Source organism: Brassica rapa, chromosome A09 (assembly GCF_000309985.2).
Source record: "Brassica rapa cultivar Chiifu-401-42 chromosome A09, CAAS_Brap_v3.01, whole genome shotgun sequence".
Classification (NCBI taxonomy): Eukaryota; Viridiplantae; Streptophyta; class Magnoliopsida; order Brassicales; family Brassicaceae; genus Brassica; species Brassica rapa.
The window spans coordinates 13,693,172-13,717,585 of NC_024803.2; the positions used below are offsets into that span (position 1 = coordinate 13,693,172).

The 24,414-nt window shown below is 35.2% G+C and overlaps 2 protein-coding genes across 5 annotated transcripts; both read left to right on the plus strand.

Annotated features, from left to right (window-relative positions):
- The first annotated feature begins 5,337 nt into the window (after positions 1 to 5,337).
- LOC117127694 lies at positions 5,338 to 6,276 on the plus strand. Its single transcript, XM_033278317.1, has 2 exons — positions 5,338 to 5,866; positions 6,086 to 6,276. Exons 1-2 carry the CDS (start codon positions 5,338 to 5,340, stop codon positions 6,274 to 6,276), a joined length of 720 nt encoding a protein of 239 aa, XP_033134208.1.
- Positions 6,277 to 8,700: 2,424 nt separating this feature from the next.
- Positions 8,701 to 24,099, plus strand: LOC103839304 (disease resistance protein RPP2A). 4 transcript variants are annotated; one of them, XR_004451776.1, is made up of 9 exons: positions 8,701 to 19,895; positions 19,978 to 20,215; positions 20,296 to 20,372; positions 20,487 to 20,527; positions 20,596 to 21,126; positions 21,390 to 22,440; positions 22,624 to 22,920; positions 23,011 to 23,746; positions 23,827 to 24,099. XR_004451776.1 is itself a non-coding variant. In XM_033280927.1 (7 exons), the coding sequence occupies exons 2-7, from the start codon at positions 20,325 to 20,327 to the stop codon at positions 23,584 to 23,586; spliced, it is 2,544 nt and encodes an 847-aa protein (XP_033136818.1). In that variant the 5' UTR covers positions 8,701 to 20,215; positions 20,296 to 20,324; the 3' UTR covers positions 23,587 to 24,099. The 4 variants fall into 4 exon arrangements, 1 of the variants encoding a protein (XP_033136818.1); XR_004451775.1 differs by having other exon boundaries at positions 8,701 to 20,215; XR_004451777.1 differs by lacking the exon at positions 20,487 to 20,527 and having other exon boundaries at positions 8,701 to 20,215.
- The last annotated feature ends 315 nt before the right edge of the window (positions 24,100 to 24,414 follow it).

The window sequence follows — 24,414 nt, forward strand, 5'->3', positions numbered from 1 at the left end:
TCTTCAGAGAGTCCCACTTCACATATTTTCATGGGAAGGTCTCAGCTTTATCACCAGTGCAGTGGGCTTTCCGGTAAAGCTTCATTCGGAGACTCTTGCGCGTTCTAACTTTGAAGTTGCAAAATTCTTCGTGAATGTAGATGTTTCAAAGCCTCTACCTAAAGAGATCACTTTTCAAAGAATGGTAAGGAGTTTGCGGTTGATTTCCACTTCCCTTGGCTACCTACGAGGTGTAAACTATTTGGCAAATAGGGACATTCTGAAAAGGTCTGCATACTGAAAGGAAATGATAAGAAACATGATGCATCTCCTCCAACCGAAACAGTGGAAGAGGTACAAAGGGTTTTGGTTACTATTTAGAGTCAGGATGTGAATAATGTGGAAGTGGAGCTACCTAGGAACACGAAGGCAGTGCTTGCAGATGGGGAACCTGAGAAAATTGAGTCAAAAAGGGGGAACTGGCAGTTTAGAAAGGAGATATTGAAGCTATGTTTGAGATAAATAACTGGTCATTGGTCTCTCCATCAAAAGTTGGAGGATCTCCAACGCGTTTCACTCAAAAGAGTCAGACCGAGGACTTCCAAATCTCAGGCTCAAAGTTTTCGGTTCTAAGCATTGATGAAGAGGTAGAGGGTGAAATTATGGAAGATAGGCTGCAGACTACTGCTGTGGGGGTTCTTGAAATACACAGTAATTCGGATAAGAGTAATGAGGAAGATGGTGTATATGATACCACTACTAGTCAAGCTGAAGCAAAGGCAGAAGAGGCACATAAAAAGGGGGCGAAACATAATATTGCTAAGGAGAAGAAGGCTAAGTCGCAAGATGCAAATCTATTGGCTATGAGCACAAGGTCTTCTTGTCGCCATCTTTAATATGTCAAGTTTCTTTTGGAATGTGCGCGGATTCAACAAACCTTTGAAGCATTCCGTGGTAAAAAAGTGGTTAAGTAACAATGATATGAAGTTTGGATGTATTTTGGAGACTAGAGTAAAGGAACAAAAAGGCTGGGAAAATTTTGAGTTTGGTGTTTAGTGATTGGTCTTTCATGACCAACTACGAACATAGTGGGAGAGGTCGGATTTGGTTGTTTTGGAGAGATTTTGTCTGTATGACTCCGATTTTCAAAACGGATCAATTAATAACATATTCTGTTGTGTTACAAGACAAAGAGGAGTTCTTCTTTTCCTTTGTGTACGCAAGCAATGAAGTATAAGGTAGCAAGGAACTGTGGGAAGATCTTTGTCATCACTAAAACTAACCCATATTTCGTAACAAAGCGTGGATGATTATGGTGGATTTCAACGAAATTCTCGAAGGGGATGAGCATTCGGGTTTTTCAAACTTGGCAAGTCTGCCAAATGGTATGAAGGACTTCCAGAAGATGATTCTTCACTGTCATCTCTCTGACATGGGTTACCAAGGACCTATGTTCACTTGGTGCAATAAGAGAGAAGAACGATTAATCTGCAAGAAGCTGGATAGGGTTCTGTTGAATGATGTGGCGCTGCACAGATTCACTAGTGCTTACTCTGTCTTTGAACCGGGAGGATGCTCCGATCACATGAGATGTAAGATTCAGGTGTTGCAGCCCAAGAAGAAAATTAAAAGTCCTTTTAAATATGTCAATGCTATAGGAAAATTTCCCAACTTTCTACCTATGGTAAAGGATTATTGGGATTCGACTGAGAGACTATTTCATTATACCTCTGCAATGTATCACTTTTCTAAGAAGATTAAGAACCTGAAGCCACTACTCAGGGAGTTAGGAAGATAGAAGCCTGGTAACCTATCCAAAAGAACTGAAGAAGCGCACATCATTCTCTGTGAAAAACAAAAAATAACCCTCTCCACTCCGAAATCTGGGGCGATCCAGGATGAAGCTGAAGCTTATGAGAAGTGGCTTCATGTAGGGGAACTAGAAGAGGATTTCCTCAAGCAGAGATCAAAACTGCACTGGTTGGAGTTTGGAGACCAAAAAACAGGAACTTTCATAACTCTATACGGACAAGACAAGCTCAAAACACTATGCGGGAGATCAAATGCCCTGATGGAAGCGTGGCTAAAAGCCATTCGGCGTTCAAGCTAGAGGGTGAGAGATACTTTTCGGAGCTTCTAAATCAGGTTCCAGAGGTTTATCAGGGAGCTTCAGAGGAGGAACTGCGGAATTTTCTTGACTTTGTATGCACTCCTGAAGATTGCAGATGATTGGAAGTTGAGGTCTCAGCGGACGAGGTAAAGGGGATGTTGTTAGCTATGCCCTCTTATAAATCTCCAGGTCCTGATGGGTTCCCCAGTGAATTCTTCAAGACTTCTTGGCCAGTGATCGCTCACGAATTTACGGTTGCGGTCCAATCTGTGTTCAAGATGAGCTTTCTCCCGAAAGGTGTTAACTCAACAATTCTAGCTCTTATCCCAAAAAGTCTGAGGCTCTGGAGATGAGGGATTATAGACTCATTGCTTGTTGCATGATCAATAAATTGGTGTCGAAATTTTTTGCAAACCATCTAAAGGCTATCCTCCCGAGGATAATTCTTGCAAATCAGTCAGTTTTTGTGAAAGGAAGACTGCTTATGGAAAACATATTGTTGGCTTCTGAGCTTGTGAAGGATTATCATAAGGGAAAATTGGAAAAATGAGACACTTTCAACTTGAGTTTGTCACTCTAATACTTTTTCTAAATTTTTTGTCCCTTTAGAACTTTAATTTCTGTAAATACAATTTTACCCTTAAATTAAATGCTAAAATATATAATATTCTAATTTATTTTCTTAAAACAATTTATAAAGTAAAAAAAAAGGAGATTCATCGGTTCGCTAAACACAATCCATCGGTTCATTCTAAACTCCTAAATTTCAGATAAACACAATCAACTACCCTCAGAAAATTGAGATAAACACAATCCATCTCTTTGCTAAAACAAAATGCAAGGGTTCGATTTCAAAGAGATTCAGGAGAAGATCTCCAACAGCTTTCGTCCATGGCCACGATCCTTCCAATTCTGGGTTCGAGCTACCAATATCTACACTGGTTACAAGGTCCCAACTGTGTATCGACTCGAGCTCCGTCGCTGCAGCCACCGTCGCTTCACCGTGCTCTTGGTCGCCATCAACTTCTCTCACCGGAACCATCACTGCCGTGTCATCTCCGCCGCTGCACGGGCTCGTCTTCTCCGTTCAAGCAGTCACGGCCCGAGAGCATTGAATCGAGCAGGCCACACCTTCACGCATCGCTCGATTGGTTCTCTCGGATGTTCAGTTCGTCGTTTGGACCAAGACAGATGGATCGAGCATTTGTCTTCCACATCGAACGTTCCAAACCATGAAACAGACATGGCTAAATTTTAATATATTGCACACTTGGCCCCTGAGATTAGTTTATTTCTTATTTTTTCCTTATAAATTTTATTTTTGAAAGTTAGTCCTTGATTTCGCCCTAAAACTCTTGGTTCAGGGAAATATCTTTAATGTTCGCCCCAGTACTTTTAAATTTACGGAAATATCTTTATGATTTCGCCTTAAACTTTAAACATTCACTTTTGACTCTATTATATGAAAATACAATATATACAAAACTCAGAAATTAATTGTGGAGCAATCCAGGATTAGTTTTAATTTTTTTATTATACTTTCTAGTATATAAGCTAGTATACATATCAAAGTAGCCTGAATCATATGTGGTATAGTGGTTTGTGTGTATAATTTTCTCTTGAATAACTTGGGTTCGAGTGGAAGAAAGAACAATTTTGATGATTTTTTTACTTAGGAAAGAATATACTCTGCGAGATTTAGATTAGATTTCGTGTAGAATGAGGAAAGTACATCTTTAACCGAATATGGAGATTTCCATATTTTTCGGATTTGCCTAGAATATATATATTACCTTACGCAGAATACAGTAGAGTAGGTGAAAAACATATTATTCCTTTAAGCGTCACATAAGGTAAAAGGAAGAACATGTTATGGCCCATAATATAGATAAGGTACATTATTGAGTTGTGGCTATATATCGTTATCAAGCTGTAGGTATACTGAAGACATGTTTCTTGATTATAACGTTTCGAAATATAGCTTGGTTAGAATATATAAGAAATGCTAGTTTATGTTGTATACCCAAGATATATCTATGTATAAAACTTAGTATCTGATTTCTAGACTAAGTAGATGACCAGAATGAGTATTCTAACTGTAGCTAGACGATAAAATAAAATATGATTTTACTTTTCTAAAAAAAAACTTTTAAACATATATATTGCCATACTTATGTTTCCAATAGTTTTCATATTTTTTAACATTTTTAAAATTCAGTTTACTATTTTAACCATAAAAAAGGGTAAAAATTGTCCAGAATTGCCCAAAATATCAGAAGTCCTATTGTGACAAATAAAAGTTCAAAGTGTCTCATTTTTCCAATTTTCCCTTATCATAAAGACTCGGTTTCTCTGCACAGCGATGAAATTTCACATTTCAAAGGCTTTTGACTCCGTCCAACGGTATTTTCTTCTGAATTGATTGGTCGCAGTGGGATTTCCGAGCAAGTTCATACATTGGAGGAAGCTATGCATTACTTCTCCTTCATTCTCGGTTCAAGTTAACAGCGATCTCGCAGGTTACTTCCAGAGTGCTAGTGGATTAAGACAGGGATGCTCGCTATCGCCTTATCTGTTTGTCCTATGCATAAATGTTTTGTCTCACATGATTGACAATGCTGCAAGAGAGAAGAAGTTTGAACTTCACCCCAGCTGCCAGTCCATTGCTCTTACTCACCTTTGTTTTGCAGATAACCTTATGGTATTTGTTGAAGGGACCAAAGAGTCCATAGAGGGTGCCCTCTCTGTTTTTGATGAGTTCGCCACATGGTCTGGTCTCTCTATTAGCCTTGAGAAATCAACTGTTTACATGGCTGGTATCTCAGCGAGGGACAAGCGCATGATCTTAACAGATTTCTTTTTTGAGGAAGGTGAGCTCCCTATTCGGTATCTAGGTCTACCTTTGATGACTCAAGCCATGAGGAAACAAGACTACTTGCCCCTCCTAGAGAATATCAGATGTCGCATTACTACCTGGACGAGCCGTTGTCTCTCCTATGCTAGAAGGCTACAACTAATTAAATATTTGCTGATGAGCATAGCTAATTTCTGGGCAGGAGCGTTTAGACTTCCGAGCAGGTACATAAAGGAGATTGAGCAGCTATGTTATGCTTTCCTTTGGACTGGCCCGCAGTTAAAGTCTACTGGTGCAAAAATTGCTTGGGAAGTGGTTGCCAGACTAAGTCCGAAGGAGGTTTGGGAATCAGAGCACTTAAAGAAATGAATCTGGTTTATGGATTGAAGCTAATATGGAGAATATTTGTGGGAAAGTCACTTTGGAGCAAATGGATTCAAACCAACCTACTAAAGAAGAAGAATTTTGGAAAGTTAGTGGGAAAACACAAGTTGGATCCTGGATGAGGAGGAAAATGTTGAAATTGACGGATGTTGCAAAAACTTTTCACATGAAGGCGGTACGTAATGGATGTTACACATATTTTTGGTATGATAGGTGGTCAGTCTTGGGTGTGTTGTCTGATATCTTGGAGGATAGAGGCACAATTAATATGAGCATTAGGAGAGCAACCACAATGGAGGATGCTATTCAGTCCCAACGGAGAAAAAGAAGTTATAGAGTAACTGTTCTAAATGATATTGCAAAGGAGTTGGAGTCTATTAAAGCAAAGCAGATGAATGATTTGGAAGATGTCGATATGTGGAGGTGGAGCTCGGGTTTTAAACCCAATTTCTCGACCCGTGAGACTTGGTTGTTGTCGAGGGAGTCTGCGGCACAATGCTCTTGGGCGAGAAGTGTTTGGTTTCCCCAGGCTACCCAAAGTTTGCATTCATGACTTGGATTACAATGAGGGACAGACTATCTACTATGGACCGTGTGGCTCTAACGGGGAGCTGATACCACTTGCGTCCTATGCAAAAATGCATCTGAAACTAGAAATCATCTTTTTTTTTAGTGTAACTTCTCTTCGCAGATATGGGATCATCTTACCAGAGGATTCCTACAAAACTAATACACTTCCGACTGGGATGGTGTTGTAGTTTTGGTCTCCAACTTGAAAAATGGCGAAGAAGAAGCTCTTCTGCCTCAGATATGCGATCCAAGCAGCCTTGTACATGTAGTGGAGAGAGCGTACCAAGCGTCGGTATGGAGAACAGGGGCTGCCTCTACAAGTCTTGAAGAATCTTTTGGATTAAGCCATCCGCAACAAGCTCAGTCTTGTGCAGTCTAAAGGAGTAAAGGGTTTAGATGGCCTTCTACCAATTCTGGTTTGAACTGTAAATATTTTTTTAGAGGGTTTTGAAAGTAGAAAGGTATAGAAGGGGGTAAAGGCAAGGATTAAGGAAATGGAGTAGGAGTAGTTCTTTTTTTCTCATGATAGAGACACACTAGTTGTACAAAAATTTTGATGAATAAAATTTAGCATTCATTCAGAAAAAAGAAGGTGGAGATATCTCGCGTATCAAATGTTTCGAATGACTGTGGAGACCCGAGTGTGAGAGAAAATTATTTTTTAAGAAGAAAAAGAGCGATCAACCAAGTTGTGTTACAAAAAAAAACAGGCAAGTTTAAAATTGTGCCTTAATAATAAAAGAAGTCAAATAACTGATAAGTTAAGTAATTACTGTTATACTAAGTGTTGTGTCCGCACATGCAGTCATAATATTCTTATGAATATTTATTTGTTTAAATCAAATCACTACGATAAGTTATTATTTATCGCTTAAAAAATTCAATAAAACATCAAATTATATATATTTAATATATATTTTCATTAAAAATACTCAAATATTAAAAATATTTTAGAAAATATATGTATGCAAATTTCTTACCTAATTAATATTTGATTATAAATTATTGTATATCTTAATTTAAAATTTATAATATAAAAATATTATTTCAAGATAACAACACTATATATATTATGAATATATATTGTTTAATTATAATATATATATATATATATATATATTCATTATGATAACAACACAATATATGAATTGTCATCATTTTTAAAAAAATATAATATTATTAATATAAAATTAATTTTTAATTAAATCATAAAAAAATATATAAAAAATTGTTAAGGATAACAATAACATTAACCAGTCTAACTTTTAACGTGAGACCTCTGCTGCAAAAAATTACTTCGCAAATAATAGCATATATATATATATTTTCCCTAAAAACACTCAAATATTAAAAATATTTTAGAAAATATATGTATGCAAATGTTTTTACCCTATTAATATTTGATTATAGATTGTTGTATATCTTAATTTAAAAATTTATAATATAAAAATATTATTTCAAGATAACAATATTATATATATTATAAATATAATTTTTTTTAAATTATATAATAAATATATATATATATATTCATTAAGATAACAACACAATATATGAATTATCTTCATTTAAAAAAACAATATAATATTGTTAATATAAATTAATTTTAATTAAATAATATATATATATATATATATCAAAATTCATTAAGGGTAACAATGATATTAACTCATCTAACTTTTAACGTGAGAGCTCCGTTGCGAAAAATTATTTCGCAAATAATAGCTTAGATTTTCATTAAAACCACTCAAATATTTAAAATATTTTAAAAATATATGTATGCAAATATTTTTACCTGATTAATATTTGATTATAAATTTTTGTATATCTTGATTTTAAATTTTATAATATAAAAATATTATTTCAAGATGACAACACTAAATATATTATAAATATAAAATTCCTTTTTACTATATAATATATATATATATATATATATATATATATATATATATATATATATATATATATATATATATATATTTATAAATAAATTCATTAAGATAGCAACACAATATATGAATTATCTATTTTTCTTTAAAAAATAATATTATTAATATATATTCGTTTTTAATTAAATAATATATATATATATATATATATTTAAACATTCATTAAGGGTAACAATGATATTAACCAGTATAACTTTTAACGTGAGAGCTCCATTGCGAAAAACTATAATATATATATATACTAGGTGTTGTTTTTCTCGTGCTTATGCACATCATGTTTTTTTTTTTGATCAATCCTATGCACATGTATAAATATTTCTAAAGTAAATATACTATAATAATGATTGCTATCTATTTTTACTTTTAAATTAATTTACAACTTGTATGAATCATTTATATTAATAATATTATATTACTTTTATTATACATATGATTTTATATATGTAATATGTAATCGGTTTTGTTGTTTTTACAGTCGATTTAGTTATCATTTGGGTAAATTAGATTGCATCTCTTAATTCAACTGTAATATTTTATATTCTCTATATTAAAGTTTTGATTAATTTCTTATTTGCATTTAGGTGGTTGTTTTCTTAGATATGTATATATATTTTATGAAGATTATGTCTAACTTAAGATATATTGTGCTTAGAATGAAAAAAAAAAACTAAAGTGTCTGATTCTAAATTACGTAAATTAATATAACGATAATATTCTGAACTCTCATGCATATATATAATTTTACAAAAGAACTAACTTGTAACAGTTGGTTAATATTTTATTTTCATTTTAATATGTTTTGAGTTTTCCTATGATTAATATTATAAAAATAAATTACTATTCTTATAAAATTATATATTCTTATTGTAGTTAAATCTATGATTTTAGATATAAGTTGGATTAGTCGAGTCACTCATGTTGTGAGTATATTGAGTTACATATATTCTTTCAAATTCAAAATAAAGTATAATTATTTCTTATTATAATTTAAGTCAACTCAAATCAATTTTATTTATCATTTAAATGTGCATGTATTTTCATAATATTTATCAAATTATATGTTGATGTTTTTTAAAGAATACTAGAAAATAAAGCGATGATCAATTGGATGTTACATGCATAAGTAGCTGATACATTTTTGGAAGCTCATGAACATGTATAATATTTAAAGTAATTAAAATATTTTATAAATTCAAAATAACTTTGTGCATTTAATTCTTTTATTGAGTGGAAACTGAAATTTATTTTAAATATTCTTAAAAATAAAAATTCAGATTTGCTCTGGTATTTTGATTGTGGTTCTTTTAAATTCCAAAAACATAAAACATAAAATTTAAAATTAAGAAAAAACTAAATTTAATTTTTAACATTTTGATCAAACGATGTTATTTAAAAAAATATATTTAATTTTTTAATGTATCTTAAAAATAGGGGAATTTTTACTTATACCACTTTGGTAATACCATTATTCATGTTTACCTCAACAAAGAAACATTTTCAAAAATAAATTTTTCATTAATGGTAAAGACTCTTATACTTTTGTTATTTATATATATAATAAATAAATATTTAAATAAATAAATAATCTAAAAAAATAAAAAAAAATACTATTTCAAAATTCGAACCCTAAACCCTAATATTCAACTATAAACCCTAAACCATCAATCTTAAACCTTTTTTTTTTGAAATACGAACCCTAAACCCTAAAACTCTAAACTCTAAACTTTAAAAAGTAAACTCTAAACCCTAAAACATCAACTTAACTCCTAAACCCTAAACTATCTAACACTAAACCCTAAAAAGTAAACTATAAACCCTAAACCCTAAAACTAAAGCCTCCGTAGTTAGTAGCAACACATCCTTACTTTCTATTTTTCTCTACTCCTTCCCTCTGTTTTTAATATACAACGAATTCGTGTGCGGTGGCTAAACTACACTTTATTTGTTCTTCTCTTCTATCTTCAGTCCAACCTCCAAGAATGCAACTAAACTGGACACAGAAAAATCCACTTCTTTGAACTCAAAGCTAACTAAGAAGCGGTTATTCTAAGGTTGATAACCCACAGATAACTGTAGAAGGTTAGAAAGACGATTTATCGCAAAATAATAAACAAGATCAATTCGCAATACAAACAATCATGGCATCACACTTGCGCGCATCTCAATTCAATGCGATCTTCAACAATCAAAATTTGGACGGTGAGAATGAGGACAACTTTTTCATGACTTGTGGGATAATGTGAAAAACTGAGTTCTACTATCGCAACAACTACAAGAAACCATGAGTTATGGTTAACCTTAAAAATAACTATAAAGACAACTTGGAAAGACACCAAGATATAATAATATGATGACTTCCCAGTTATAACATATTGTCATCGATATACGGTTTTCAAGTAGATAGCGTTGGTGACCATTTGCAAAGATACGTTACAATCAATTCATCGGAAATTTGAAAGTATTAAAGTAAGATGGGGGAAGGATAGAAAGGTGTTTGGTGAAAGTTTCCTTAATCTAGTTGTTTGACTGATAGTTAATTAATGCTTCTATACAAGGTTTAGGTTTTGAATCTCAAAAACAAATCATTAACAATTATGCATTTTAAGGAAATACAGTTTACAAGACATTTTTAGCATAATGCAATTAGAACCATCAGCGTGTGAACCTTCGTAAAGTAGCTCATGATGATGCTAGTAGAACCGTCTAACGTCAATCCTTATAAGATAGATTATTGGTTGTATAGTCGCCTATGTAATAATCTCATATAATAGATTAAAAATCAATGTTAAAAAGTTATTTCAAATTAAGTGCTAAAAACCAGATTATGAAGCAATTCGTAAAATCTTAACATCTGTCAATACATTACGCAAACTGGCTGTTCTGATCGATGAAACTAAACATTGAAATATAAGGATTTTTAATGGTAAAACTCTTCAACTAAGTTTCGTTTGGGTAAAACCCCTAAACAAAAGATGTAACGTGAAAACAATGAATTAGGATTAGAAACAAACTGATGATACCTGTAAATCAATAGTTTAGGATTTTTTACCAAACAAAACTTATTTAACTAGAGGGGGATTAAAGTTAAATTAATATCCAAAATACAATAGAATTATGTAGATTTTAATAATTCAAATTTTCTAAATTAATATTAAAATAAATTATGCAAATAGATGAACTAGATTTGCTTTAAAATTTACACAATATACATTACAATATACAGTACAATTTGAAACTGTTTTCAAAATTACATGCTTTTAAATCAGAACTGAATTCCCTGAACCGAACCTAACCCAAACCCAATCTCTTTATGTATAAATATCTGAATGAAGCTTAAACATATATATGCTTCCGGAAACACAAAAAACAAGACAAATGAGTTCTTTAGACGAAATTTTAGAGTACAAGACAAAAGTGATATGCTCAAATATTGTCTCTAAGAGCTACTCTTTAAATTCAGAGATACAGTCGTAATATTTAGGGGTCGGATCCACAAAGATTCAAGATCACTTATTGGATATCAGTTTTTGAATTGAAGTAAACAAAATTGAATGTAAACTAAATAACACAAAATGTAAATGGTTGGAAGTCGGTTGGGAAAAGCACTACTTAAGGATGTTCTTTGGTAAACTAGAATTGTCGATCAAAGAACAAATGAAAGCATGGATAAACTTGTGACGCCCATGGAATACCAGAAAGCCAACGGCCTTATTCATATTGCCTCGAATTCATGAATGTCCGGCTTACATACCTTACATCATCATGCTTTGCGATAACCAATAAGCTATTCATATTTCTTCGAATTCAGTCTCTCGAATTAACCAAGCACATTATAAAGTTTACTGCCATCATAATATCTATGAGAAGGTGAAACTTAGAATCACATCTCTGTTGAAGCCGGATAACCGGACTGACATAAAAAATATATATGTTAAGGAAATAGACGATTGTAAAGCGAATACAAGAACGATAAGAAATCGTACTCGCAAACAAACATGGAGTCGAGATATATTCTCTTTCCTTAACTCTAAATTTTCTCCGTAGTAAGACAAGACTGTACAAATATCGAGTTCCAAGATACAACCATGGCAGACGATTCACGCTTCCCTCGTGAACGCCCTATCGGACTATAAACTCTACGAAACACTCTCGGATTTTATGACTTACGCTAAGGGATTTTTTTGCTGTTAGTTTCAATAAAAAAAGTAGTGAGAAACGAAGAGGAGGAGAGTTGATATTTAAAGAGAAGACGAGGAGCGGTTTTTCGAAACTGTTGCAAACGGTTTCTGAAAATCACTCAAGGATCTCGGAGTGGAACGTTGAGCAGCTTTCTCCGCAAGTTTCTCTTTTGTTGACTCGTTATAATCCATTTCTAACAGATAAACTTCGTGTCATTTTTAGACGAGCTACACGTCATTTATACACAAATGTCATACTGTTTTTTAGAAATGAAATGGAAAAATGATGAGTTTAACTTGGTCCAAAAAGAATCTTATTGGGCCGGAGGCCCTCCACCAAGACCCAAGACCCAAGCCCAAGCCCACGCCGAGCCGAGCCGGCCGAACGGCGGCGGCGCACGTGGGGAGTCCTCTCTCTTCCTGAGCCATTTAAACCCATATAACACAAGGCCATTTATACTGCTCTATGATTCTTGTATTCCCCGATGTGGGACATTTGTTGGTTTTGTCATTTAGACAAAAGTTGCAGTGTTACATACACCAAGCTACCAACTTCTAAGCATCATTTCTAATTCAATATTAATCTACTTTTGAAGTGTGAATATACCAGGTTGTAGTACTCATTACAAGCTTTACAACTAGTTGATGATCTGATCGGAATGACCACAAAAGTCACCAGAAAATCAGAAAACATCAGCCTCTATATTCTTTGTAAAAACAGAGTTCCAGCAATCCCCCACATGAATAGAAATGACTCTTCTAAATATATGCAGACTAAATGCAGACTCGATAAACTCTAAAAACTATAATAATTCTAATCCTGACTAGACTAGACATACTTATCGAGAGTGTTTGCGAAAAATTCACTGTGTTTGAGTTGGTGGCATTTTTAAGCCTTGAACCACTCATAGTTAATATCTGTCGGATTTATTTTACCAGAAGGTTAACATGATGTCTTGAACCAACCGGTGTTTTATGTAAACCGAGACAACATGCATAACGCAACTTCATTTTCTCGTAGAACATAGTTCTCTATTGTGTTCATTGAGACCCTGAACTATTCATGGTTTTCATGAGTGAACTTAGATAATATAACTTTACATTCACTCTCCTAAAAACAGCCCCATTTCACACTCATTAGGTGATTGACCATGAAAATTATTGAGTAATACTCCGCTTTTAGAAGCTATGGAATCATTAAAAGCTTATTCTTATCCTTCTCACATTCGTTAGCCCTTTTATCATCTTAGAAGTTGGGAAGAAACTACTTTGTCTCAAGTGCTTTGGTTAGATTATGTTTGATTTTGTTTTCTCTTTGAACCTACGTCTTCGGATCTCCAATCATGATAGGTAGGGTTACAATCAGACATCTTCATTCTTTATAGGCTATATAAACCCATTCCTTTTGATGATTTAGCAACAACATCTCGTCGCAAACCTTTAGTAAATGGATCTGCTAGTTTGTCAGCCGATTTGATTTAGTCTATTGTGATTACACCAGTTGAGATAAGCTTTCTAATGGTTTTATGTCGTCTTCTGATGTGACGAGATTTACCATTGTAGAGATTATTCTGAGCCCGAGCTATAGCTGATTGACTGTCACAATGTATGCGTATAGCTGGCACAGATTTCTCCCACATGGGAATATCTTCCAAAAAAATTTCTAAGTCGTTCAGCTTTTTATGATGCTTTGTCTAAGGATATGAACTCATATTCCATGGTGGATCTGGCTAACACTGTTTGTTTGGTAGATTTCCATGATATTGATGCTCTTCCTAGTGTAAAGAAATATCCACTTGCGGATTTTGAGTTTTTATAATCTGATATCCAGTTAGCGTCACTGTATCCTTCTAAAACTGGTGGTTCTTTACCATATTGAAGCCCAAAATCTTTGGTGTAGCGCAAGTAATTGAATACTCTCATTATAGATTTCCAGTGTGTATGACCTGGATTACTTGTATATCGACTAAGTACGTTTACTGCATGCGCTAGATCTGGTCTCGTACAATTAGTCAAGTACATAAAACTTCCGATCACACGTGCATACTCGTTTTGTGAAACCGCTCGACCTGAATTCTTTGTCAAGTGTATTTGGGGATCTAACAGAGTTTTTTCCGTACTATTAGAGTTATTTTTAAATCTCTCTAATATTGTTTGAGCATAATGAGATTGGGTTAAGATAATTTCATTTGAATTCCTTGTGATTTTAACCCCGGGAATTACATCTACTAATCTCAAGTTTTTCATCTCAAATTTCCCTTTGAGCATATTTTTTTTGATTGATAACGTCTTTATTGCTTCCAATAATGAGCGTATCCTCTACATATAGACATAGCAAAACATACGCATTTTTGGTAGTTTTGTAATATATGCAGTTGTCACATTCATTAATTTTGAAACCATTTGACATCATTGTATTGTCAATTTTTTCGTGCCATTGTTTAAGAGCTTATTTAAGCCCATAAAGTGACTTTACAAGTCGGCATACTTTGTCTTCCTAACCGGAAATGACAAAACCTTCAGGTTGTTTCATGTAAATTTCCTCTTATAAATCACCATTTAGAAAAGCGGTTTTTACATCCATTTAATGGATTTCTAGGTCTCTTAAGGCGGCGATTGCTATCATCAATCTTATTGATGTTATTCTCGTTACTGGAGAATATGCATCAAAATAGTCAAAACCATTCTTTTGTCGGAATCCTTGAACTACAAGTCTAGATTTGTATTTTCCATCAGGTTTTTGTGTCATTATCCATTTATTCCCTAACGCTTTGCAGCCAAGTGATAAATATGTTATGTACCATGTATAATTCTGCATGATAGAGTCAAATTCACTTCTGGCAGCTTCGTTCCAAAACGGAGCTTCTGGTGAAACCATGACTTCTGCCAAAAATTTTGGAACATTTTCTTCTAGAAATGCCATTAGGAAATCTTCACCAAAAGATTTTTCCTTTCGAGCTCTTTTGCTTCTTTGAGGTTCATATTTTTCTTCATTTTCTGAAATATCATTTATAGAAATCTCGACGTTTGTCTCAGTTTCTGAGTCCTTGTCGTTGTCTCTTTCTTCTCGAGTTCGTTTTGAACCTTGTTTTTTCTTACATGAAAAAATATTTTCGAAGAAAGATGTATTACTTGATTCCATGATTGTATTAACATGAATGTCTGATCTTTCATATTTATGTACCAGAAATCGATAAGCACTATTATGTGCATATCCGATGAAGATGCAATCCACTGTTTTGGGTCCAGTAGTGACCTTTTCTGGTGGCGGTACTGCAACTTTTGCCAAGCACCCCCACACTTTGAGGTATTTATACGAAGGTAAATTACCTTTCCATAATTCATATGGAGTTTTGCTAGTTACTTTGTGTGGAATTTTGTTGAGGATATAATTAGTGGTAAGCAACGCTTCCCCTCCAACATGTTCTGTGTAACCCAGATTCCTGTAACAATGCATTCATCACCTCTTTTAGTGTTCGATTTTTGCGTTCAGCAACTCCATTAGATTCTGGTGAATAAGGAGTTGTATTTTGATGGACTATTTCATGTTCTTTACAGAATGCATTAAATGGACCATCATACTCGCCTCCTCTGTCGCTTCTAACTATTTTAATAGTTGTTTTAAGCTGTTTTTCGACTTCAAGTTTAAGTTCTTTAAAAATTTCTAAGGTTTCATCTTTGTTATGTAATAAATATACATAACAATATTTTGTGCATTCATCAATGAAGGTCACAAATTACTTTTTACCGCCTCTAGTTTGTATGTATTTTGAATCACATAAATCGGTATGAATTAAATTTAAGGTTTATTAGTTCTTTCAACATGAAGTTAAGGCGTTTTTCTGAGCTGTACGCATACTTCACATTTTTGTTTACTTGTTTTGCATTTAGGAATTAGATTTAAATTCATATTTGTCTAGATTTGTTGTTTACATGGTCTAATCTTTCATGTCATACATTAAAAGACTCAACCAAATAAGCAACTGGCTCTTTCTAATTCATTGAAACTTTTGGAGCCGTAACTTTCGGAGGGACTGTCATTACATTCATCTTGACAAGTTAATCCTTAACATACCCCTTTCCCAAATACATCCCATTCTTCCTAATCACGAGCTTGTCTGCCTCAAGACTTGTGGCGAATCCATTCTTGCTGAGCAAGGCTTCCAAGACTAGGGTCTTCCTTATGTCAGGCACATGCTTCACATTCGTCAGAGTTACTTCACGTCCAAATGTCATTTCAGAATCACATTGCCGCGGCCTTCAATTTTGGAGACAGCAGTGTTTCCCATGAACAGCTTCTCCTGAGTCTTGCTTTCTGATCAGTGTTGAACATTGCCCTATTAGTGAAAATGTGGGTGCTCGCTCTTGTGTCATACCATCATTCCTTGGGGTTGTTGCCTTCAACCATGTTGGCATTTGTTACCATTGCAACGAGATTTTCCTCAGTGAGATTCGCTTGATGCTTCTCATCTCTGATCTTGCTGCGACACTCAACAGTCTTGTGTCCTACTTTGTGGCAGTAGTGACACTTCCCCTTGAATTTCTCCACATTCGCATTGATTTCAATGCCTTTGTTCTTGAAGTTTTTCCCAGAAGCATGCAGGGCTGCATCAGTTTTGGAAAGCTTTGCAGGAGAATGGACGTGTGTCTTTCCTTTGTCTTTGTGCTCAGCCATGTTGACACTATGCTCCTTAGCAGTGATGTTGTCAGCAGTTCGGTTTGTCGATTCCATCTGAAGCCTCATGATGAGCTCCTCGAGCCCCATGTTCTTCTTCTTGTACTTCAAGTAGTTCTTGAAATCCGCATAGATTGGAGGAAACATTTCAATAAAGCTGAGAGTTTTGAATGTCTCGCAGATGGACATTCCTTCAGCAGCGATTTCATGGCAAATGGCCTGGAACGCTTCCACCTGATCCATGATGGGCTTTGAATCCACCATTTTGAAGTCGCAGAATTTTACAACCACATACTTCTGGCAGCCATCGTCCTCACCTCGGTACTTCTTGTCCATTGATTTCCATAGTTCTTTCGCTGTGGGGATCTCACAGTCGACACAGTACAATGGGTCAATGAGGGGACCCAAAATGTAACCTTTTGCAGATGAAGTCGGAATGCACCTATATGTCAACACTTGCAAGAGTGTGCAAATCATCAATCCCGTAAGGAACAAGGGGCTTGTCTTCCTGGATGAACTTGTCCAGCTTCATCGTTGTCAGGAAGAACATCATCTTCTTCTGCCACGTTTCGAAGCATTTGCCATCAAACTTGTCTGGCATCAGTCCTTGAGTGAACACGTCAGGTACAGATGGAGGATTTTGAACTGCCACCGTACCACTTGTAGTTCCTTGAACCAAACCCGTTTGATAAAGACCAACACCGAAGAGGCTACGACGAGTGGTTTCATCAGCAGGATTTCCCACAGGAAGGGTAGTGCTTGTTGTTGCTGCATAAGTTGACGATGTGATGTTTCCAACGGTTGTCACGGTTGCATCAGTGGCTGCAACGTTGAGTGGAGTTGAAATGACATTCGTGATGTCAATGGGGGTGTTGTTATCATTCGTCATTTTTCCTGTTGAGAAAACATGAAAGCGAATCAGTACTTCATTCAATATATTATTTTTAAGCAAAAAATTATAGTCTAAAATCGATTTTCACTTTTGGTATTTGAACCAAATCATATCAATATGTCTGGAAAAACGTTTTGCAAACTCGCTTGAAAGCGTTCACAGAAACCGTTTTGTGTAGCCTTAGAATGTTTCACAAACTCGCTTAAGAATGCGGTTATTGAAACGATTCATGTGTAGAACGTTTTGAATAATAATGTAACTAAAACGTTTCGCGGAAGATGCTATAAGCAAATCCCAAACCCGTTTACAGAAGAACTAAGAAGCGTTTCGCGGATAAGAATATAGCAAATTGCAAACATCGTTATGAGATAAGTAAGAAATATATATCAATAATTGATTCGCGGTAGTGCTATAGAGCAAAACGCACACCGTTATGAGATAAGTAAGAAACGTTTCGCGGAAGTGCTACAAAACAAATCGTAAACATCGTTCCAAAAACCGTTTTTCAATCCGATCAAACGCTTTAGATAGAAAGCGAAATTAGAGGTAAGATTATTGACGCCGGATAACCGGACTGACATAAACGATATAATAAAAGCGATATGTGCATCGCAAACATTGTTCAAAAAAACATTTTTCAATCCGATCAAACGCTTTAGATAGAAAGCGAAATTAGAGATAAGATTATTAAACCCGGATAACCGGACTGACATAAACGATATAATAAAAGTGATATGTTAAAAAAATAGATGATTATAAGCCCACGCCGACCGGCTGGACGGCGGTGGCGCACGCATGGAGAGTCCTCTCTCTTCTTGAGCCCTTTAAACCCTTATAACAAAAGGCCATATTTATACTGCTCTATGATTCTTGTATTTCCCAGTGTGGGACATTTGTTGGTTTTGTCATTTAGACAAAAGTTGTAGTGTTACATACACTAAGCTACCAACTTCTAAGCATCATTTCTCATTCAATATTAATCTGTTTTTGAAGTGTGAATATACCAGGTTGTACTACTCATTACAAGCTTTACAACAAGCTGATGATCTGACAGGAATGACCACCGGTGTGGCCAGAAAAGTCACCGGAAAATCCGAAAACATCAGCCTTTATATTCTTTGTAAAAACAGTTCGAACAATCTCCACTTTACACTAAAAGTTTTTTAATAAGGTGGCTCTTTAAGGTTTCAAGATTAACTTTCAGTATCTCTATGGTTAAAGGTTGAGGAGGAATGTTAAAATGTGTAAGTGTTATCTTAAGGATCAAAGAGATCACTTCAGATTTTCTGAAATGGGCACTTTGGCGCTCTATGAAATTATTATGCATTATTTCTTCCGTTCCTTAAAGATACATATTTTAGAAAAAAAAATTTGTTTATAAAAGATTCATTTTTTATATTTTTAATACATATTTTATTAACTAATTACAAACTTCAAAAAATTTATTGCATCAATTGATTTTTTATTGGCTTAAAATTGTGGAAAAAAGATAAATACAAAAAATTATGCAAATTTAATGTGTTTTATTAGAATGTGTGAAAAAACTAGAATATGAATCTTTTAAGAACAGAGGCGAGTATTACATAATTAACTTCTCTCCATGCAAGCTCTCTGGGACTCGTTATTGTCAACCTATCCTCTCTCTTGCATGTTAGTGTATCATTTAGTAGCTAACAATTATTTAATATATATATTTGTAGCATCTTGTACAATTTTTTTTTAATGAATATACAAATCATTTCTGTTATATTCTCTTTATTACTTCCGAACAAATCTATAGGTAGCACTGTAGCAGGTCAAGGAATGACGAGTATCTGCGCCTAGGAAAGAAAACACTTCATTCTACCTCATGGTAATATCCAACAAAGAAGAAGAGGAAAATGGAAAAGCCGTAAAAAAAATTGCGAGTAAATTCCAACAAGTCTTTGTATACGGATGTAGACGATGCAGCGTGGAAGTTTTTTTTTCTCTTATAAAAAAATGACGTGAAACCCAAGCGTTGACCAGCTCAGAACAAGCAATCTCTTCACGATGTTTCCATTTGGGCATTAAACTATTGAAAAAGTTTATATTGTTAACCCCTCTAGTTGCAGAATCTCTGAAAGGGTCACAGTCAACGAGCGAGCACCAAGATTCAAGAACACGATCTGAAACACGGGCTAGAAGCTGCGGGAGTTAATGGAAGGATCAGATAAGAAATTAGCTCGAAATATGGAAGAATCGTGGGAAGGAGATGAGGGATACATATCCTCAAGTCTAGCCATCATGGACTCGAGCGAGTCCCTAAACATTGGGCAAAAGGTCTCAGACTCAATCCTTTTTGTCTTGTCAACAATTATTTCCCAATTGTATTCCTGATATCGAGTCACAACTACAACTACAGAATCTTTTTTCTTGGACTTCAACTTCTGATATCAGGCAGAAACAATGACAAGTTGTTCAACAACCTAGTTATGGGACTTTAACTCCTGATGTAGAACAATCTCTTCAACACCCTAGTTATGAGACTCAAGTTCCTGTCGGCGAAAGTCAACTACAGGTTCATCAACCCCGTATTAGGTGGACCTCGGAGCTTCATCAGACATTTGTGCAAGCTGTCAACGTGCTTGGTGGATTGGAGCGTGCGTGATCCTTGTACCTTAGATGATATGTACTTTTTAACTAATAAACCCTTAAGACCAACTTTTTTTTAAAATAACAGTAGCGACACCCAAGGCGATCTGGAAGCTGATGAACTGTCCCAATTTGACCATCTTCCACGTGAAATCACATTTGCAGGTTTGTTCTCGGTCTCTTTTGTCTTTTTGTCTTTTTAGTTCCCGTAGCTATTTTTCAGTTTTTATGAACTTGAGACTGATGGATTTTCTTTCCTCGGTTTTCCCTCCTTGTTAGAAATATAGGATGGTGCGTTATAAATACCTGATGGATAAAAGGTATAGGGATTGTTACTCAATGTTACCTTTCTCTAGTTCCTTCATTTACAATCTTTATTCTATTACAGAAATCTCCAGGAGGAAGAAGTTCTCCCCAAGTCAAATACGCTTAATGATATCCAAAGATGGCTCCAGTCACTAGTATTGCCTTCCTGTGATAACCCAGTACAACCATGTGTCTGTGTCATTTCTTGTGGTGGCCACCATGTTGATGCAGGAGAGGTGCTTTTTATTGATGAAATCATTATTGAGCTGCAGAAGCGAGCAATCACTTCCTTAAGATATGATCTAGTTACTGACACGGGGACAAGGATGCCAGGCCTACATACCTTATACGGTGTTTTTCTTTTGTTTATTTCAAAAAATTACACTTCAGGTGAAAGCCTGGATAAACTCGTTACACTCACGGAATACCAGAAAGCCAACGGCCTCCTACTTATTCCCATTTTTTATAAAGTTACACCTTCAGAGTTCCCGAAATTCTTTACTGAAGAAAGACTTTTACAACTTGATGATTCAGTCCAGATAAGGCGAGTTCAGAAATGGAAGGAAGCAATGAATGAATTGGCTCTCAGTGATGACTGTAAATGGATATTCGGGTAAAGAGACTTCTCCCTTTCCTTTAGGCTATGAAATTATGGTGAATACCTCTGTTAATTCATGCTTTTGGATAGAAACCTGTTAGATTATAAGTATTAATTTCAGACCACTAAACACAAAGTTTTCTTTGGTCTTTAGTAATCCCTGAAGAACATAACATTTGACGGTCTCAGATGTGTCGATATAGTGCCTTTCTCTATATAATAACGGTGCTTTCTTGAGTACATCTGTTTAATTCAGTACATTATTATTTCTGGCACAGGAATGATTCTATACTTCCAGAGGAGATTGTTAGATATGCGCGTTTGAGATTACTTTGTATCTCTTCCCAGAACGTGACTAGAATGTACTCATCGCTAAACAGCTGGCAGCCCACAGACATGCAAATGATTGGGGTTTGGGGTATGCCGGGCATAGGTAAAACGACTGTTGCTGGAGAAGTGTATAGAAGACTGGCTCCAGGTTATGATTCATGCTATTTTCTGCAAGACTTTCATCGAATGTATCAAACAAAGGGGCTGAGTCACATTCGGGATGAATTTTTCTCTAAATTATTTGGGGATGGAAAATTTGTTATAGATGCTTGTGATACAAAACCAAGTTTCTTGAAGGATAGGTTCCAGAATAAGACTGTTCTTGTTGTTATTGATGATGTGAGAAATGCTAGAGACGTAGAAGCTTTAGTTGGAGGATTTGACTGGTTTTCTCGTGGACATTTAGTCATCTTAACCTCCAGGAACAGACAAGTTCTTGTACAGTGTAAAGTCAAGGAGTTATATGCGATCCAGAAATTATCACAATATGAATCTTCTCAATTGTTGTCTCTGTGTATCCCTGGACAATATGAGTCCATGCTGAACTCAGAGTTGGTGAGGTATGCCACTGGCATTCCGTTGGTTCTCAAAGTCTTAGGTTTAACGCCTGCAACAAAGCAATGTGCAGCCAGTGAGAAAGAACATATGCAAATTTTGCGCCAAAATCCTCCACCTGAGATTCAGGATGCATTTCGAAGAAGCTTTGATGGTCTGAATGAAGACGAGAAGAATATATTTTTGGACCTTGCTTGTTTTTTCAGAGGGGAGAACAGAAGTTATGTGATACAAATACTTGATGGATGCGGTTACTTTACAGAGTTAGGAATCTATGGTCTCATCGATGAGTCCCTCATTGATCCTTTAGACAATATGAATAAAATGTCTAACATGTTTCAAGATATGGGTCAGTTTGCTGTTTGTGAAGAAAGCAAAGAACCAGGGAAGCGTAGCAGATTGTGGGATGCTAATGAAGTCGCTGAAGTATTGACAAACAATTCTGTAAGTATAAAATGTTTTTTTAATGCTAAATAATTTTGTTACTACAAACAGTGAGAAGTATTGGTAAACAATTCTGTTAGTATAAAATTATATCTATTGTCTGTATGTGAAAACTTCAAATAGTATATGCTGTTGATTTCAGTTGTGATGGCTGATATACAATTTCTGTTGTTATTCTGTCAGGGAACAGAAGCACTTGAAGGCATATTTATGGATATGTCTAACTTGACGTGTGAGTTAAGTCCTACTATATTTGAGAGGACCTATAGACTTAGATTGCTAAAGCTCTACTGTTCACTTTCTGGAAACCATTGCAACCTTTTTCTACCTCGAGGCCTCGATTCTTTGCCTGATGAGCTACGACTACTCCACTGGGAAAGGTACCCTTTAAGATCCTTGCCACGGAACTTTAATCCTAAAAAACTTGTGGAGCTGAATATGCCTTATAGCAAGATGGAAAAGTTATGGAAAGGGACGAAGGTAAGTCTTAAATTGTTTAATCTAATCAGCTTCTTACATGAATGTATGTACACACTAACACAATGACTTACATTCCCTTTTGGTAAACAGAATCTTGAGAAGCTTAAGATGATCAGACTGAGTCACTCCCAATACTTAACTAAGATCCCAAGGCTTTCAAAGGCCTTGAACCTTGAGCATATTGATCTTGAAGGATGTACTAGTTTGGTTAAAATTAGCTCATCTGTCAAGCATCTTGGCAAGCTTGTTTCCTTGAATCTGAGAGACTGCTCTCGACTACAAACTCTACCTGTCATGATTCATTTAGAATCTCTCGAAGTTCTTAATCTATCTGGCTGCTCAAATCTTGAGGAAATCAAGGATTATGCACCAAATCTAAAAGAGCTGTATCTAGCTGGAACTGCCATAAGAGAAATACCATCTTCAATAGAGAAGCTCACTGGGCTTGTCACATTAGATATGGAGAATTGTAACCAGCTTCTTCAGCTGCCACTGGGGATAAGTAACTTGAAAGCTATGCTCACACTTAAGCTGTCTGGCTGCTCAAAACAGAATAGCCTTCCAAATCTTGATGCAACCATTCTAATCGGCTCAGGACATCTTAATACAGTGACAACAATGGAAGTACCTGCGGCATTGGTACAACATTCAACTATTCAAGACTAAAGGCTGGGTGAATGTGAAACCTTTGATAACTTGCAGCACATACCAGAGAATCCTGATTTGTGTTTGAACAACACTACCATACAAGAGTCTGTAGCGGAATTTGTATATCCCCAAAATGGCTAAGATTCTTCCGCAAAACGTGAACATAGAACAACACCAGGTACTCTATTTATCTTACAAATAACGTGCAGAAACTCCCATTCTTTTGCATATCGTCTGAATTAATTGTGCCTGTAACAGAAACTGCATTCAGCATCTGTGTGCCTGCATCTGAAGGTCTGAAATCCCCAACTGATGTGTTTGCATCTCAAGGTTTGAAATCTTTTGTCGCAAAAAGGTTCTTCTGTTGTGACACAGCTAACTTGTTCCTTGATTATTAGGATTTACTATGTCAGTTGTAGTTTCTTTTCGGGATAATTGATTACTACTAGGAATGCTGCTGGTTTTAGTATTAGGTCCACATGCATAATGAGAACGCAGAGTGGCCTCTCTCATTTAGTAGAGAGTCTTTCATTTTTGGTCTCCTAAGAAAGCTCCAAAGATTCGAAAATATCACATTTTTGTCTTCTTTGATGCAATAATTCCTTCTGATGCCAGAGACCTTATATTTTTGTTGAACAAGTTGAATTTGAATTCCTTAGCCATTACGAGGTTTTAGATGATAAATGCGAGGTAAGAAGATGTGAAGTCTATGTGATTACTGAAACAAGTCTAGTTAAAAAGAGATTTTCACCTATGGAAAGAGGAGATTTGGAAAGATGCTACTTGATTCATCAATGGATCCGGGAGGTTTTCTTTAGGTCAGAAACAATTGCAACGATCAAAGAG

Bases quoted from the DNA above. Each gene is read 5' to 3' on its own strand.
- LOC117127694 (XM_033278317.1), top strand. From the start codon at position 5,338: ATGGAGAATATTTGTGGGAAAGTCACTTTGGAGCAAATGGATTCAAAC. The intron at 5,867-6,085 runs GTTTGCATTCAT...ATGGTGTTGTAG, and splicing joins GTTTCCCCAGGCTACCCAAA to TTTTGGTCTCCAACTTGAAA.
- LOC103839304 (XM_033280927.1), top strand. From the start codon at position 20,325: ATGAACTGTCCCAATTTGACCATCTTCCACGTGAAATCACATTTGCAG. The intron at 21,127-21,389 runs GTAAAGAGACTT...TTTCTGGCACAG, and splicing joins GACTGTAAATGGATATTCGG to GAATGATTCTATACTTCCAG. The intron at 22,921-23,010 runs GTAAGTCTTAAA...TTTGGTAAACAG, and splicing joins AGTTATGGAAAGGGACGAAG to AATCTTGAGAAGCTTAAGAT.